This window comes from Phodopus roborovskii, unplaced genomic scaffold (genome assembly GCF_943737965.1).
Source record: "Phodopus roborovskii unplaced genomic scaffold, PHOROB, whole genome shotgun sequence".
Taxonomy (NCBI): domain Eukaryota; kingdom Metazoa; phylum Chordata; class Mammalia; order Rodentia; family Cricetidae; genus Phodopus; species Phodopus roborovskii.
In genome coordinates this window covers 30865716-30884716 of record NW_026126447.1, presented here as the reverse complement: position 1 = coordinate 30884716, position 19001 = coordinate 30865716, and the positions used below count along the sequence as shown (strand labels likewise).

Sequence of the window (19001 nt, the reverse complement as noted above, 5' to 3'; positions counted from 1 at the left end):
AACTTAAATTTATTTTTAACTGATACATTGATACATTTTGATACATGAGTACACTCCATAATGCTCAAATCAGGAACAAATATATCTTATCTCCTCAGATTCTTACCATTTCTTAATACTAAAAGTGTTCAACATCTTCTCACTTTTTCAGATGTACTGTATAATTCTGTTGTCTGTGGTTACCCTACTTTGTAATAGCATGCCAGGGTGTCTCACTCCAGTCTAATGTGGCTGAATATCCTTTGCCAGTTTCTCTCTGCCCATTGCCCCATCCTTCTCCCCAGCATCTGGTAACTACTGTTATAGTCCCAACTTCTTCGAGAATGACATTTTTAGATTTCAAATGTGTGTAATACCTGTCTTCCTGAGCTACACTTATTTCAATTTGCACAATATGTTATTTTATGTGTTGTAGATAAGACTTGATTTAAAGGCTAATATGTATTCCATTGTATATATGTACCGTTGTTTGTATATTTGTGTATACATGCACAGAGAGACCAGATGTTGGCATTGGGTGTCTTCCTCAAGCATTTCCACCTTATATTTTGAAAGAATCTCTAAGCAAACTAGACTGGCTGGTTAGTGAGCCCCATGGATCCTCCTGTCTCTTCCCTCCACTCCACCCATACACCACCAAGATTAATATATGTATGTAAAACACCACACCTGGATCCTCGTTGTGGTGGTGGTTTGGGATTGTTTGGGTTTATTTGTTTGTTTGCTCACATGTGTGCTAGGGGATTGGGCTCAGGTCTTCATGCTTGGACAGCCACCTCTCCTATCCCCAAATGAACCATCCTTTTCTTTTTTCATTATTAAATTTGTTCTTTGACATTTTCATCCATTTATGTAATGCATTCTGAATTCTCTCACCCTTTACCCTCTCTCATTTCCTGCCCACCCTACTTAACCCCCTCCATCATTAGATAGATGGCTGGCGTAGGTTGTCCCCACTTCTTGGCTATTGTGAGTCATACTGCAGTGGAACAGGGTGGGGTGGGTGTGCAAGTGTCTCTTTACCTAACAGACTGATTTTGTTTCCTTTGTGTGTATACCTGGTTGTGGGTTGCTGTGCCATTTCTATTTTATTTTTGTTTTTAAAGCTTCTTTTTATGTGTATAAGTGTTATCCTGTATGTGTGTATATCGTTTGTGTCTCTGGTGCCTGCAGAGGCTAGAAGAGGGAGCTACGTGCACTAGAGTTACAGATGGTTGTGAGCCACCATGGGTGTGCCCTAGCCAAGCTCGGGGCCTTGCTTGGTAGAGCTCTTGCCTGGAGTTTGATCCCCAATACCATGAAAAACAGATGTGATGGCATACCCTTCCCAGTACTCAGAAGCTGAGGCAGAAGAATCACAAGTTCTACACCAACCTGGGCTACAAATTAATGAGAGGTGTATTTAATTTAATAAGTACAGGAAGTGTTTATCAGATTTTAAAGAAACTGGGATGACTGTTGCATCACAGACAGGAAACAGGAAGAGAGTAACTGGCCAGGGGCACACCACTACTGACCTACTTCTACATCCAGGCCACCTTCCTAATAACCCACTGATGAAGTTAGCACCCTCATGATCCAGCCTCCTCAGTGTCATGAGCTGGGGACTAAGCCTTCAACACAGGAAGTCTATGGGGCCATATTATACTCAAACCATAACACCACCATAAACCTAAAAGAGAATCATTTGCCATCAGCTGAAGTATGAAATGTCTTCATCATTTGTGTGTGTGTGTGTGTGTGTGTGTGTGCGTGCGCGCATGCGCGCACGAGAGAGAGAGAGAGAGAGAGTGAGAGAGAGAGAGAGAGAGAGAGAGAGAGAGAGAGAGAGAGAGAGAGAGAGAGAGAGAAAATGTCTGGTAAAGACAACAAATTTCCAGGAGGGGAATACCTAAACATGAATCTTTTTAACCCCTAGGTGTGAGGATGCCTTAAGAAAAAATAAGAGCTTGATTGGGCCAGATCAAAAGGAGTATCAAAGAGAACTGGAGAGAAACTATCACCGCCTTAAGGAGGCTCTGCAGCCTCTGATAAACAGAAAAATCCCTCAGTTGTACAAGGCTGCGTTACCCGTCACCTGCCACAGGTACACTCCATGCTTCTTCCTCAGTCAGAGCTTTTAGGAAAAGAAAAAAGTGATTATTGATTTTTAAGCTTACAGCTTCTTTTATAAAATTACAAATGTTGTATCCCCAGAAACCTAACAAATTCAACTATGTGTGAGCCATTGCCACTTATCCCCTATCAATCTGAAAGTCAGCCTTTTCTTTGTGAGAAATGCTACTCCTAAGCCTGCCTTCATAAAGCCACTCAAAGTCCTGTCCCAGCTTCTGCCACTTTTGTAAGAGAATTCACTAGAATGCTTCATTTTTACGCTTCTGGAGAGCTACACTATTTGCTATAGACGGTGCATTGACCAGCAGTGTACAAGAGCAGCCTTTCCTCCACATTCTCAACATCACTTCACTTGTAGACAAGTCAGAAAGGGCTTGGCATTTTCTACAACAGAATCCTGGTTCCACGTGAGCAGTACTTGCCTATATGTTTAGTACAGGTACCCTGAAGGGGCTATGGTAAAGATGCAATTGCAGATGAAGAGCCCATGGTGGTGCCTGGCATTCATTCTGTAGCACCTGAGCTCTGCAAACTGGGCAAAAACTGTTAAAAGTAAACTGCCCTTTTTTCACATTTTTATATTGAATTTCTGTCCACCTATTGAATTATTGTGGTACTATTTTATTACCCTTTTCTTTGAAATGATGTACTAATAAACAGATTAAGTTGTTTGATAACCTCTGAGAAGCCATTGGATGAAACAAGTTCACATGTTCATTCAGAAAATATCCACTGTGTACTGCTGTCATCCCAGGAGTAGACAAACTGAAGCAGAGTTGTTAATTCAAGGAGAGACTGGGCCACTTAGACAAATGCTGTCTTAAAAGGAAAAAAGAAATCAGCCAAGGGCCTGCTTTTTGTCACATCCTCTAGGGAGCATCTGTGTCTCCCCCACAGGCTACAGCACTTGAGGAAGTACAAAAAATGTTTTGTCATTTGTGGCAAAGTATGTGCTTCTTATCCTACACCTATGGAGAAGGTTCCTCTCAGAGTTCCCAGTGGGAAGATAAGCACCTCCATTTTTAATTTTCCCTGCAGATTTTCTGAGCTCTCTATCTATCTACACTGTCTCCATCAATCCTAGCAGGTCAGAAGCACCAGGGGAGGTGAAGGGGCAAGGTATCCAGTCATCAAGCGTTGGCAAACTGCTTCCTTTCTTCCCCACTCTCCAGTGCTTCCTGTTACAGCCGGAGACATGTTCTGGAAACACAGCATACTTTCAGCTTCCTGTCATCTCCCTAGTCTAGTCCTCTGAACTTAATATTGGCATGCAATTTGGTTCTCTGAGGAACTTTTGGCCTTTGTTGTTGCTTTGGTGGTTTTGTTTGGAAGGTGGCAGTGTTTTAGTGTTGCTACTTAAGTCAGGTTGATATTGACCGTTTCCCAGCATCTGCCTCCCAGGCATCCATTGCCAAGCCCAGATCTAGGAAACCCTTTCCTTTTTTAAAAACCAAAATGTATTTTCTGAAACAGAGTATCCTGTAACTCACACTGGCCTTGAATTCAATATGTAGGGGAGAATGACCTTGAACTTCTGATCCTCCTGCCTCCACCTCCAAAGTCCTTCCATTACAAGGATACAAGACCCAGATGATTATGTGGTGCTAGGAGACTAACCTGGGCTTGAAAGTGCATGCTAGGCAAGCACTCAACAAGTTATACCCCCAGTACCTGTGTGTGTGTGTGTGTGTGTGTGTGTGTGTGTGTGTGTGTGTGTGTCTGCATAAGGTTATATACACCATGTGCACACAGGCCATTGGAAGCGAGAGAGAGGACATCTGATCTCCTGGAACAGGAGTTACAGGTTGTAAGCCACCTATGGGTATTGGGAACCTGGGTCCCTCTACAAGACCAGAAAGCCCTCTTAACCATTAAGTCATCTCTCCAGCTTAATAACCCCTTTTCTTGAATTGTATCCAGCTTTTAAAACTTTCCCCTGGAACTAAACAATCTTTGAACTACAAAGCTAAACGTCATTTTCTTTGGAACTGCTTCCATCTTTCTTAAACCCCCATGGCACCTACTTAACTAACATCAGGAAGGAAAGCCTATAAACATTTCATGAATAAAATCCTCAAGTCTTTACCAATTTAGGAGATAAAGAATTCTTAGGTTTTAAATTTTGCTGAAAATGTAAAACCTGAATGTTGTTTTGATTAGCAAAATGTGATCTGGGACCTTGACTTTGACCATCTTTATGCTCTCATATTGGTAGAATGGACTTTTCCAGACACTAGATGAGATATTCTGTTTTAAATGACTGGATATAGAAAGCAGGTTGGAGAATTTAGGCCTTTTATTAAACTAGACATTACATATGAGTGCTACTCTCTTTAAATGTTTTTGCATTTTGCTTTGGCTCTGGCTGGCCTCAAATTGAGAGATTCACCTGTCTGCCTCCTAATTGCCTGGATTAAAGATGTGAACCACCATGCCTGGCCTTGCAAGTTTTTAAATAAAATATAACATAATCAGTTACTTTGTAAAATAACTTTCCATTTTAATTTTAAGCATCATAATAGTATGTAAATTCACATAAAGGAAATTATAGTTTGCAAACCACTTGTTTTGATTTCAAGTTTATGATTAAAGAAACACTTGCCTTTCACCCAAATACTCTCTTATGGCACTTTAAGTAGTTATCAGAATAACCTTTGGTCAAATAATCCATAGATTTGGCAAAGTGGCTGCTATTACATACCTATAATCTGTAGAGAAATTTGTAAAACAGAATAGAGAATATAAGCATCTAACATTGAAGTGTCTCTGGCAGGGAAGAAAAAACTGTAGTACCTTCTAAAAATTGTTCTTAACTATATTCTCTTATTTTCCTCAGAGATTCCTTCAGCCGAATGAGCCTTCGAAAAATGGAACTCTAAAGTAGACACTTGTTCAATGTATTCAACATTGACTGTGAGGTCTTCTATTGAAACATAGGACTTGGATGTCTTTCTGGAAGCAATAGCATTGATTTCCTCACTGAAGAATGTGCTACCAGATGCAGGCTGTTACATGTGAGGCTCATGGCTGTGGTTTCTAACCTTCTGGTAACATGCTGTCATCTTTAAAAAAAAAAAAAAAAGTTTTAATGATTCAAAGGTACAGTACACATTTACAATTATTTATACCATAACTAATGTTAAATTTATTTACTTTAAGTTCTTATTTTTTAATTTATATTACCATTTATAGATTCATTCATTTTGGAACCATTTTAAATGTAGTAATGCTTATTTTAAAGGTACTATTAAATATGTGAATGTTTACACTAATTTTAATGAGTGGGGATTTTAGTTTTTTTTTTTCTCTATTACAACAGGAAAAAAGATGAATTGTTCAAAAACTGGTTCTAAACTAGCATCATACTGACCCAAAATAGTTAATGATGGCAGATATGACCCCCACCACCCCAAAAAGACCTAAGAATTGCCAAAAAACAATTCTATAACATCAGGAGGTAGTGGTGCATGCCTTTAATCCCAGCACTGGGGAGGTAGAGACAGGTGGGTCTCTGTGAGTTCAAGGGCAGCCTGGTCTACATAGTGTGTTCCAGGACAGCCAGGATTGTTAGAGAAACCCTGTCTTGGGGGAAAAAAAAAAAAAAATCTGTTAATGATTATATACCAAAATATCTAATAACTAGTGACATGGTCATGACAGCAGTTTGATCTTTATTGGGTCATTTTATTAGTATCAACTTCATGAATCAGCAATTTAAACTGATTTCTGTGCCTCAAGTTAATCTACCAAATGCTTATTGACTGAATCATTAACTAGAAAGCTGTTTTAAGGCTATTGAATATCACTGAAGGTAACAGAGCTAGCTACATTGGTTTTAATCTACCAATTAAGGGAGAAGTCACATGGTTTTACAAAATGCATAAATTAGTTGCTGTCATCAAAGTAATTATAATTTCAATATGAAAAAGGTACACAGAAAATTAACACTTTGCACACTTGGCATATTACCCCAGTGAATACTGTTTCAAACATTTTCTGTGGCACTGTGGCTTAGAGAACAGCAACAGTGATAATACCCGTAACTGCTGAGCACTGTGAGTCACTTGAAAGGACATCCTTTACCCTCTGGTGGGCTATGGGATGGAAAAGGAGGTTACCATTAGGGAGAAGACACTAAAGTAAACACCTGTCATTTCTCACATCTCAGTGGTAGTGTAAAGTACTCTTAAGATTTATGTAATTATGATTTATTTGTGAATTACCAGTTATTTTCTCATGAATTAGACGAGACTTCTTACTCCATTTTGTTGTATTTCCTGACAATGTTTTCCAAAATCACCACCTTTCTTGCCTCAGGAATCTCTACAGCTCTAATTGATTACACAGGATAGTTATTTTTAAGATTTCTCAGTGATCCTAAATTAAAGAGAAGGCAAGGAGACTCGTGACTTAATTTCTATCACGCCATCTGTGGGAAAATGTTATTCCAATAGCATGTATATACTTATTCATTTCTAAGAGATTAATGCCAAGAGTGTCCCTTGTAGTCCTAAAACAAGTGACTTAGAATGATTTAAAACTTAGCCAAGCTTCTATGTGTCAGTGTCTGAAAACTAAGACAACTTGGATGGACTAAAGTAGTTTCTCCTCTGAAAATGTTTTCACCTCTGGCCTCCACTGCCAGAAACTGAATATTGAAGGTAATTATGCATGATTAGCCTGTCTTATATTTACTTCTCTTTAAGGGAACGCTACTCTTGATTTAAAAAAAAAAAAAAAATGCATAAAAAAGTCACACATTTGTATACATGGTTGTTAAACAGTTTAAATTTTATTGACCTCCCAGTTTTAAAAAAAAAATTAAAGGTCACACCTCTAAGTTGATGTACTATATACAGATCATGCAGAATGAGTATGAAGAGATACAAATTAGTCATGCCCAAAAGATTGACTATAGTACAGTCATCTTCATAAATACATAAAAAATTCTTATGAAGATAAAAGGGATTGCCAGGTTTTCTGAGACACTTTACAAAGTTATTCAAGGCTCAAAATATACACCATTGTGAATATACACATTCTGGAATTTGTGCCTCTGATACAGTCCAAAGATTTGGCTCCATGACTATTATAAAACTAAATATACTGAATGAGATTCTGTTTCTCAGGTGAAAAAGCCAGACCTATAAACATCAAGTAGATAATTGCTCCAAAATATGGAGAATACAAATACAAGCACTTTATTTTAAAAAGCAAACACAAAAAGGTCATGTAAATCCAAAAATGTTTACTGCTTCCAAGCTTCCATTTTGGATCATTTAGTACCTATACACATTTGTTCCCAGAAGCGGATGCACCACTAGTCTCTACTAAGGAAAATGATTCTAAAAATTAACATGGTTTTCAGTATTTAAAATCTCACTATATAAAAGCCTAGAGAGACCAATAATATCCAATAGCTTCAAAGATAAACTAAAGACTCTTAGATGTAATGAACTTTACCAATGTTTGTCCAGGTCTGTTTAATATATACACAAGGAAAATATACTCACTATAATTTCTTATAAAATAGCAAGTAGGGAGTAGATGTGGGAGATGTGGAAGGGGAAAGAGAATTCAAAAAGTCCTTCTCTTCTGTAACTTTTACTTCAGAATCATCAAAAAGCAACCACTTCCCCTCATACTCCTTTAAGCTTTGCACTACATAAGAAATTTTGTTCTCAAATCCATTCATGTTAATGCCTGTTTGGTCACTGGATTCCTTGTTCCTGTCAGATTCATGGGTCCCATTAGTATCATTAGTTTCAGAATTTCTATTTTCAGCAAATGCTGTCCCGGCAACCTTATCAGGATTGGACGCTTTGTTGTACAGCTCATAATCTGCTTTGCTCTTCTGTCCTCCAAGAAGTCCAACAGCTTCTACATTTTTTTTGTTCAAAACTTTACTTGGCTGGGCATTTCCACCAACTCTAATTGACACTTCATCATCGTAATTTTCAGCCATCCCCCTTGCTTCCTCGTCATTCAGTGGCTCTGGCTTACCTATTTCACACAGCTGGTCAACCACAAAATTCCCTTTATCTAGTTCTAGACTGTTAAGGTCAGTGACTTTAACAGAAGCAGTATAGTGTCCACTACTAATGGTAATGCCACTGTGCATCACAACAGCAAATAATCCATAGCTGTCATTAGTTGGCTTTGTGCTCCATTCTTCTAGTGACAGTTTAAGAGGTGTCAATAAAGGAGTGTTGATCTTGGAAAGTCCACCACCATAACAATCAAACCTTTGGGGGGGAAAAAAAAAAGGTTTCCTATAATTCCGTTTTAAATGTAAAATTTGAAATGCAATGTGAAACCAATTAAGTCCTTAACATTTATATATGAGCAAAGACAAAGTAAGACTTCAAAAATAGAACCTACATATAATAGTGCACACCTTTAATCCTGGCATGTGGGAAGCAGAAGCAGGTGGAACTCTTGAGCTCATGGCCAACCTGGTTTACACAGCAAATTGCAGGCCAGCCAGAGCTACACAGTAGAGCCCTCTTTAAAAACAACAAAAGCTTAAATAACTGATACTAAAGTGTTTCTGTGGAAAGTATATTTCCTTCATTCTTTTATTAGATTTGAAACACAAAGAAAACCCATTTTTAAAAGACCAAACGTTTGAAACCAAAATCGTCTATAATTTTGGTTCAAGTAATATATATTAAAATGACTAAAGAAAAGACCATACGTCTCTTTGATGACATGTAAGGATGCTCTCATAGTAATTTCAAACAAGTCAATAAATGAGGAAAACCACAAAGTCTACAACAGCATGTCAGAAAAGACAGCTTATCCTAAATATCCAGTTTTATATCTATTTTTAATAGCTTTTGGATAAATTCTCAACTATAAAATTTCCCAACTCATCTCAGAGATGAGTTGGATTTCCTAACTTTACTTAAAACTGAAAAGAATTTTGCATTGCTATCCTCCCATTAAAAAAGTATGAGTGAGTCTAGTGGCCACACCTCTATTCTAGCTTCAGCATCCAAGGCAAGAGGGCAGCTGCATGTGAGGCCAGCCATGGCTGTTAACAGTGAAACCCTATCTCAGACAAGGGAAGAAGGATTTTAAAAAGGAATATTAAAAGATTTCTCCATTTTAGTCAGTTCCACTAAAGAATATAAAAGGATATATTTGAGAATTATACTGTTGGGTTTTTCATGGGATTTGTTTGTTTTCCTTTTAGTGCTAGAGATCAAATCCCAGACCTCATCTTTGCTAGACAAGCACACTATCTGAGCTGTGTCACCAGCCCCCTAAAGGCATATTTATGTATTCATGTCAAACATCCTGCCTACTAAGTTGCTTCTTACAGATGACTTCACATAGCACTGTAACAAAGCTCCTGTTTCCCTCAGTTTATTTACAATACTCACTCCAAGCCACTAGCAGCAAAGCACTTCAGATGAATAGTGATAACCTCTGGCATTTTATCAAATAAGAGACTTCGCTCTGCTTCTGTATAATGATGGCAATTTTCACAGAAATATTTATCTTCCCCTACAATTCTCTCCACAGAAGCAAATTGTGAAATTGCCCATCTCAAGGTCTTCATTTCTGTTTTTGGTTCTGGAGAAACTATAAAACAGAATTTTTCACTCATAAGCATCTTTCACAAGTATCTTTCAGACATTCAAGTTAAACAAGTTCCCATGTGCAATTCAGTTTCAAATAACCCATCCCCAGCATCTAAAGAGATTTCTTCTACATGCATGTATACATATATGCCTTCTAAATATCATTAGCAGAGAGATGTTAGGGACAGCAAATGCCAAATCAGCCCAGTCATTGCTCACTCTAAGTCAACCACTGGTATATCTCCAGGTAAAGCCAGCCTCATGATTTCCCTCAGGACACTGGCATTTCACACTTTTGATTTACACTTTGCTTACACACAACAGTGGCTCAAATGTTAATTTTAAAATGATCCCAGTTACCAAAATATTAAGGTCTGAAAAGTTAAAATATTTCATTTTTGCATTCTAACATCTTACATTAAAATGCTATAATCTTGTAAATGGAATTAACAGATGGTATGAGAGCAGGAAGGCTGTGTTATGTCCAGGGAGAGGAAGCTAGCTACCCCATGGCCCACACACCCCATTTGCTTACTTTCAGAGCTTTCCTCGACTTTAGAAAGCTCGTCTTCTTGTACCGGGACACTGATATCCTGAAAATCTTCTCTTCTTTCTGTTAAGCTTTCACATTCCAGACAGCGAGTTCTTAGTACTAGCTGACCTTGAAATAATTTCTCTACAAGTTCAAAACCAATATGTTCTGCAACTAAAATGAAAACAGGAAAATTAAGTCTACACAAATTGGTTTTTCAGTATAGTATAGTCCAATTTATCAATTTCCCATTGAAATACAGTTTATCATGAATACAACACCCATTTTCACATCTAATTAAGCAGAGCCTTATTCATGAAATGTAATCACTACCAAAAATATTTTAAATAGAAATTACTATCCTTAAATTCAGCTGAGTCTTCCCCTCACTTCCCAAAGGCATCCTTAGAACCGTCTCAGAGAAAAAAGAAAAACATTGGCACAATCATCAACCACATTAACTACAGATTTTCCCTAAGATTCACTGAATTGTGTCCCTTTAAGGGATAGGGGAAGGAAAAAAAAACAAAAAAAAACCCACAGCTTTTCCATGAAAAATGTACTGAACATCCCTAATTTAGAAACCATCAAGCAAAATTACCTTAACATCTAATAACAAGAGTATTAGATAATACATGTTCACACACTCAAGTATATCACTTTAAACATTACAGTTGACATCCAATGGTAAATTACCTTCTCAAAACAAATCTCTAATATTTTATATTTCTGTAGCTATGAAGATCTCAACTTGTCAACCTAATAACTACACTGACCTTTGTTTATGGGCTTCACTTCACTAACGTTCACAGGTGTGACACTGCTTCCTGGAGACTCCAGTACACCACCATTAGCTGTGGGATCACTCTGGTGCTTCTCTAAGTCCTCTTCAAGATCACACTCATTTTCTCTAGGCTGTCCTCTGCATCGCTGGTTTGTTGTAATTTTCCCCAGACTACAGAACTTAGAAAGAATGCTGGGTTGCTTAGTTGTAGACTTTAGCCAATTTATTTTAACTTTGGATTTCTTCTGAGAGGGTCTTGCACTCTCATTTTCAGAAACACACTTGGGGATGACTTTAGGGGAAAGGTCTAATGTGTCACCAGTAGCTTTTCTTTTTGATCTAGTTTGTCTCTGGTTCTCTTCCAATGACTGGGATTCCTTGGACAATTTAACTTTTTTCTTCATGTTACCAGATTCACTGTCGCTTTTTCTTTTCCAGTTTCCTTTTGATAGTTTTTCTTTAAAGTCCTCCAAAGTCTTCATATTTTCAGTCTCTGTGCTGTTGACTCCACTGGTTTCCTCTTTTTGATGAGACTTTTCTTCTACCTTAGTAGATGATTCAGCCAAGTTTTCCACTTCTTCTTTCTTAAGGAGCTGGCATGTTTCCTGAATGTTTCCCAGAATGCACTGTAGTACTTCCTGTGCATCATGCTGTAGATAACCTTCGTACATGGGGTTAAGTTCCCTGTGAGTACAAGTGTTCGTTTTAGCTAATTCTAGTAACATAATTTTAGTAACATAAAAGAAAAATTTTCAATCAACTATTTTAAATACACAAAAGTATGCTACTTATTTGAAACCTCTTACCTAAATTTACAGTTGAAAGTGAAAAATCAATTTTAACATTTTTTATAATCACAATACTGTGACCCTCTTGTAAATATTACAAAGAACTAATGCTGACAATGTTTTACCATATACCAGGTTTTATTAAAAGTATTGTGTGTCCCTCACTTGTCTAATAGGGTCATAAAAATGCAAAATGAGGGCCCACAATCAACTCTTGAACACTTTTTTTATAATGCCTCTTAACAAAGATAAGTAGATGTCCTAAGACACTTTCGTTAAGGTCACATTGTGAAATTTTTTCAATGTTATTATACATAAAATGTGTGTGTTTATTTTTAAGCACATATATTAAGTATTTACAACCTGCACTTTTATGCATGACACATTTTGTATACAGAACTAAACTTCTAATCTGAAATCCTTAGGATCACACATGGTTAATAATTCTGGTACTTGTAACACAAAAAATAAAAAATCCCAGAGACAGATACTGGGGTTCAACCTGAAGATCAGGGTAGCAAAGCAGTCAAGTTACCAGAGAGGACTGAGGCATTCCAATTCTCAATGTGGATGGAGAATGATTGTTTTATACTGTCTACTAAAGACCCTGCTCCCATCTTTTATACCCTCTAGTGCTAGGATTAATGGCGTGTGATCCCAGGTGCTGAGATCATCTTTATGTAAACTGTTTCTCTTTAAAATTTTATCAATCTTGTGTAGATCTGGGTGGCCTTGAACTCACAGATACCAGTCTACCTCTTAATCCTGAGTCCTAGGGTTAAAGGTATATACCAAAACCTCCTAGCTTCTGGCTGCTGGGATTAAAGGTATGTGCTGACTTTGCTTTCTGAATCCTCAGGCAAGATTTAATAAATCATAATATATCACCACAGGTATTTTCAAATGACAATACGGGTGCTAGTCAATGATACAGTATATGCTCTAACATGTACAAGGCCTGGGTTCAGTCACAAAAATGAGTAAATACATTAATACCTGGGCTTTACCACCAGAGTACAATAAAGAGCATAATTAAAAATATGAATCATCAACATATGGGGCAGTATCCTATAGTCATGCATTAACCTTTTGACAGATAATTCATTAATTCACATCGGAAAGATCTGTGAGTAAAGAATATAAACTAACAAATTTGAACCTAATTAATTTACTATTTTTAAAATTTTTCAAAGCATCTGGATTATAAAAGGCTATGAGCCTAGAACTTCACTTTTCTTGTCATTTATTCCCATTTATTCATATATCACTCTCATTTAAACACAGAAACAAGTAGATAAAGAATTGTAAAATTGTGTTGGAGAGGCTATACCTGAGTGTGTTAAGCAGTCGTCTTGGCTGTGTAGCAAGTTCATCTGTATATTTCTCTGGATTTAAGAGAAAACTAGCCTGAAGCTGTTCAACAGACATTATTAAGGACTGTAAACTGCATATAAGCTCATAACTTGCCAAAGGATCCTCTTTGCAGCTTCCCTATCAAGAAAAAAAAATTAATGAACATTAAACAAGTACCTCTGTACTTTTTAGTCTCACTGAACAATATAGTTCTTAATTTCAGTACAACAAAAATTCTATTAAGCATACAAATCAACTTTTTTCATTTTAAGAGTTTTTCCCAGCTGTTTCCTAAATGGAAATTGACTTTCTAATCTATTTTCTTTTAATATATTCATTTGCAATTGAGGCTAAGGTTATGGCTCATTGATAGAGCTTCACCTGACTAGTAAACAATGCACAAAAAATAAAACAGAAAAAAGATTCTATACAAGACTATGACTTTATCAGAATAAAACAAACTGACAATAGAAAGTCTCAAAAAGCTTAACTCTTCTTTATAATTATCAGAAATAATCTGTCACCATTGTCCTGAACTCTCTTGAGAACTACCTTTTACTTAACATTGATATTAATCTATTAATCTTTTATTTAACAAATAAATGTAACTCCTCCCAGTAGTTTCTTGTTTGTTAGAGTTGTTTTTTGTAGGTCTCACAGTGTACTCCTGTCTGGCCAAGAAATCACTAGAGACAATCCAAGCTTGGCCTCAGCCTAAGAGATCCACTTGTGTCTGCCTCCCAAATGCTGGGAATTAAAGGTCTGTACCACCATGCTTGGTCTTCCCCAACTTATTTTGCTTTTTAAATTAATTTCTTTTACATTTTTACCTTATCTTTCTGATTAGAGTCATCCTTCAGAGCTTCTTTCTTCCTTGAAATAATATTAAATAAGTGCTTCACTCCAGACTTAAAACCAGGACAAAAGTATAACACCTACAACAGGGACATTGTCTAAGTACTGAGCAAACAATACACCAAAAATCACTAACACCTTCTGTAGGGCACTTTTAATGTACATTCCCTATAACTCAACCATTAAGACACTTATCAAAACTTGTTCTCTATCCCATCGGTACTAACCCACTGTTCCCTCAGTAGCACTTAGCTCTGAACCTAGGTAGATATCTTAATAAGATAAAGATTACAAAGAAAAAAAGAGCAAACAAACAATTTTAAGGGCCACAAAATAACAAAAGTTTTTAAGTGGACACAGCACCAGGACAAAGCAGAAGAAAAAAAGATTTGGCGTGTTCTTCTTAACCAATCTACCCCATTTTAATATCTCACATTTATTTCTTTCTTACCCCATAAAAAGTTTAGTAATGTGCAGTTTAGAGTATTATTATAGCCTAATTTGGTTTGTTTACAAAAAGGATAAAATATAGACAAAGCCATTCAATAATCTAAAATTTTCAGAAACATTAACCATTACATCATTTTACCTGAAGAATACTATTCAGATAGCAAGTGTTGCCAAGATTATTCAGTCCCACAAATGGTAACAAGTTTTCTTTCTTCTCACAATTTATTGGTGAGGACTGTGCAGCAGGAACAACTTGGTCACTATTAATATACAGGGAAGAAGATATATAAAGAAGTGACATCTTAAAGTGGAAATGCTACTGCCCTAAGTTTTACAATGGGGGTATGGTATGAACAGTCATGTGACACTCTTAAGAAACATGATGAGATTCTAAAACATATACTAGTACCACAAGCCTCAAAGTAGTTCCCTTAGGTTATTAATCCCACAAAAGTAAATGAACTAATATGGTCGTTCCTTTCACCTACTGTGACATTTTAATCAGTTTAAATCTGAATATAAACCTGGGAATAAGCTAAGGAGATTATACTAAGGTCCTGTTTGTAAAGGTTTAGAAGTCTATAAAGAGAATTATGCTGCTTCTCACTTTTTTCAATCTTTGGTACTTAGGAGCGAACCCAGGAGATTACTGAGCTATATCTCCAACCCTAAACAATCATTGGGAAAGCTTACATGAGGTAAAATCTACTTTAGTTACCCAACAGACTGTTGAACTGTAGACTCCAACTAGCGCAATTTAGAATATTCACTTTTATTCTTTATTTTTTAATTTAAAAAATAAATTTATATATTATAATGAAATTAAGACATCACGAAGCTAGATTAATGTAGCCACTCAAACAAACACTTGTCCAGGCCTAAAGAGCTGCCATTCTGAAGCCATGGAATTCCATTTAGAACTTTATACTTATACCACCAATTACATTTTTTGTGCAGTTATCCACCATAAAAAAAGGGAAAAAACATAGTTTAGACCAGAAAAATAATTAAATTTTACCCTCCCTTGTACCTGGACCCACCTGTGCATTCCTTCTCTCATCTTTTTTGTGACTAAAGAATTTATATGCATTAAAAAGCCATTTTTGAAATCCAGTTTCAATATAATTTGCAACTCTCCTGCTTTTGAGTAATTTTGGAGTATAACTGTCAAGTCTTCTAAACTAACCAAAGAAAACCCTGTATTTACACACAATGCCTGGCAAAATGCCAAGCATAAACTGACAGTTTCAGGGATAATCCCCCAGTACTCTCAAATCACTCACAACACTGATACTACTTCGAGTAAGTTGTGCATGTGATCCTACCAGGAACCACCAGGACACTTTAATTCTTGTCTCACTAAGTGCAAATTCAACCCAAGTTCAGAATAAAGTACAGAAATATATTTAAAATAAAATACATACATCTCGGATCCTCTATATTCAGAAGTTTTTTCTTCATTTTCTTGAGAATCGGTGAAATCTAAAGCTCTTTTAGTTTCCTTTTTCTGAAAAAACTTCAGAGAAAGTCTGTTTTTCTTCGAAGGACTACCTCTTGAAAGCCCATTACTTTCACTAGGTATGACACCAGGCATTTTCTTTTAAAATTGCAAGGAGTTGACGAGAAGTAACTTATAGAAGGCAGCTGTAATCACCAATTATATCTGTTAATCACACACACAAAAAAAGATGTCATTAGTCCTCTGTTATCAGGTGCAGGTGACAAAATTAACCAAGAGGCAGGTACAAATCAGGACATCATATTTAACCCTGATATCTGACAGTAGACACTTAGGGTTTGTTGCTTACATTAATGATTCTCAGCCTTCCTAATGCTGTGACTCTTGAATACAGTTCCTCATGTGGCAACCATAAAATTATCTTGTTGCTACTTCGTAACTGTAATTTTGTTACTGTTACCAATCATAATGTAAATGTCTGATTTGCAGGATCTCTGTTATACAACTGATGTGAAAGGGCCGTTTGACCCAAAAATTGACAACTGCTGGATTAAATGAAGCTACATTATCTAACTTTCTTAAAGATATACTACTAAATTCTGATTACTTTAGTATATATACATTAAGGGCCACATCACAAAATACCCATTTAGTAAAATCATAGAGTACAATAAAGTCACAGCATTAGGTACACACTCAGTGCTAGTGAAATGGTCCAGTGGGTAAAGTTACTTGCTGCTAAGCCTGACAGCTGGAGTTTGATTCCAGGGACCCAGCTTCTGAAGGGTGCTCTGCCCTTTGTGAACATTCCCATAAAGACACACACCCGTTGAAACAAACAAAAAAGCTTATACAAAATTAGGAATTCTCATCCAAAAGCTGAACCATCTTTAATTGTAAAGTAAAACAGGGATGAGGATGGGCTGTGTAGTGCACGCCTTTAATCCCAGCAAGAGCTGGGAGACAGCGGCACACTTATCTCTGTAAGTTCAAGGTCAGCCTGGTCTACAGAGCTAATTCCAGGACAGACCCTAAATCTACAGAGAAACCCTGTCTCGAAAAAAACAAAACAAACAAACAAAAATAAATAATACTGCACCAAACGAGAACCTTCCAACCCTGTTTCAAGGTACAACTTCAAAATGGAAGAAAAAAATATACGGCATTTGTAATACTTTATAGAAGTCTATTTTTCATTTGGGACATGTAGAAGAAAAATATCCTTTTACCCCAATAGCTCTAAAATATGAACGAATTTCAAAAGTAGGTATCTGAGTAGTAGATTGAGGTACACAAAAATTCACTCAAATTCTACCCCTAAACATTTCACTCCAGTGTACACTGCAGTAGTGAGTCCATTTCTGGTAATCAACTCCGGAAGAACCGGATAGCTGATAAATTTTCTCATCTTTTCCATAACTTAAATTTTGTGTCCTGGCCCCTTAATGTTCCAGATGAAACATTACGAATAAGCGGCTACTATTATTTAATAATAATAAAAAGGACATGTTATGAATAATAAACCAATCTTCGCTAATCTGTCAGAGATTTCTCCCCAAACATTAATTACTCGGGAAAGGTGTCTCCCTGGCAGCCAATAAGAGAAGGAAAAAGTAAAAGCCAGCCAGCTGAAATAGCGGACCATCACCTCCGCCAACCATCCCCTATCAGCCCCTGCAAACACCAGTCAGCACTGACGGGTCACCGAGAGCGTGACACTTTCCCAGGTTCCCGACCTTACGCTCACCGTCCCACTAAGGAGAGGCTTTGGGTCAAAAATGTCTCTCGAGATTACTATAGAAACCAAGCTCCGTGAAATGAACTTAACGGTAAACCTCCTCGATCAAATGACACCGTGAGCCCCAGTCCCATTACTTTTCCAGTCCGTATAAAATGACAGGGTTCAACTATGTTTTCAAGAACGATGTGAAACAATAAAGACCAGCACTTGGGCGCAGGGTTAAGACACGTGGCGCCGTTCACACTTCTGGGGAAACTCTAAGTCAAGAAAATGCGCGGTAAAATTTCGCAAATGCTCACCCAGGACAGAGCTATCGCAAACATCTCTTGTTCCGGCCAGAGCCCGCATTACGAAAGGCGCGGGCAGAGGAGCACAAGCTGCCGGGGTCGCCGCGCCCGCCGTCCCCGTCCCCGTCCCCCGCAGCGCAGCCCGGGCCTGAGGGGGCCCTGCCCACGGTCCGCACCTGCCCCGCAGCCGCGGGCCCCGAACCCCCGAGCCTCCTTACCCAGTCATGGCCCTGAGCAAGTCCGCGGCGCGGCCGCCGGGGAGACCAGCCGGGCAGAGAGCGGGAGCGACAGGTGAGCCCCGCCGCCGTCCCGGGAGACGGATCGCTGGTGGGTGCCTCCCGCGGGGGAGTGATCATTCGTCCGCGGAGCGGGAGCCGGGCCGCCGCTCGGTCCTGCCCGCCGCCGCCCCACTACATCCCCGGCGCAGCCCGGCCGGGAAGGCTCCGGGCGCACGGCGGTGGCGGCGCTCCCGAGCCGCAGGGTCCCCGCTCGGCCGCCGACGGGAACTTGGCGCGTTTTCCTCAGTCTCAGGACCCCCGCGAGTGAACCCCCGCCCGCGCCAGCGTCGCGGCTGGAGGTGGCGTCCTCGGAAAGTGCCGGTTCTCCTATCCACGCTGCAGAGACGCGAAAGGCGCGAGCCGCCGCGCGACCGCCCCTCGCCGCCCGCACGCTCGGCCCCGGAACCGGCTGGAACGGTAGTTCCTCCCAGGGCCTAACGGGTTCTGCAGTTTAAACAGCGCAGGCAGCGGCACGGGCAGCTCGCGCGGGTCCTCGCAGAGGCGCGCGCTGCGCAGGAGGCCGGGCTGGCGCGCAGGAGCTCGCTCACGCCCTCTTTTCTTTTTCTTTTTTTTTTAATTCTTTTTAAACATTCGTACTCGCAAGTTGAAAGGGAGGGAGCGTACGGGTCGGGAGATGGGACAGGGAGTGGCTGGGACAAGCCCCTTCCTCAGGTGCTCAAATGCGCCAATCCCGGATGAACAATTTCCTAAACCCCGTCCCTCCGCCCCACCAGGGAGAACCAATCAGAAGTACCTATACAAAACGCCAA

At 38.8% G+C, this 19001-nt stretch overlaps 2 protein-coding genes across 9 annotated transcripts in view; one reads left to right on the top strand and one right to left on the bottom strand.

Annotated features, from left to right (window-relative positions):
• The window catches only part of Dock7 (dedicator of cytokinesis 7), a 174513-nt gene extending 169126 nt beyond the window's left edge, over window positions 1-5387 (top strand). For all 8 annotated transcript variants that reach the window (XM_051188215.1, XM_051188213.1, XM_051188212.1 and 5 more), the window contains 2 exons: window positions 1919-2086; window positions 4952-5387. In XM_051188215.1, the coding sequence (XP_051044172.1) occupies window positions 1919-2086; window positions 4952-4994 (211 nt within the window). In that variant the 3' untranslated portion in view covers window positions 4995-5387. The remainder of the gene's footprint in view (window positions 1-1918; window positions 2087-4951) is intronic.
• A 1496-nt stretch (window positions 5388-6883) lies between these two features.
• Window positions 6884-18320, bottom strand: Usp1 (ubiquitin specific peptidase 1). Its single transcript, XM_051188216.1, has 9 exons — window positions 18172-18320; window positions 15891-16129; window positions 14606-14726; window positions 13992-14096; window positions 13139-13299; window positions 11013-11704; window positions 10240-10410; window positions 9504-9705; window positions 6884-8360 (listed from the first exon to the last, which is right to left on the bottom strand). Exons 2-9 carry the CDS (start codon window positions 16058-16060, stop codon window positions 7628-7630), a joined length of 2355 nt encoding a protein of 784 aa, XP_051044173.1. The 5' UTR covers window positions 16061-16129; window positions 18172-18320; the 3' UTR covers window positions 6884-7627.
• Between the last annotated feature and the right edge of the window lie 681 nt (window positions 18321-19001).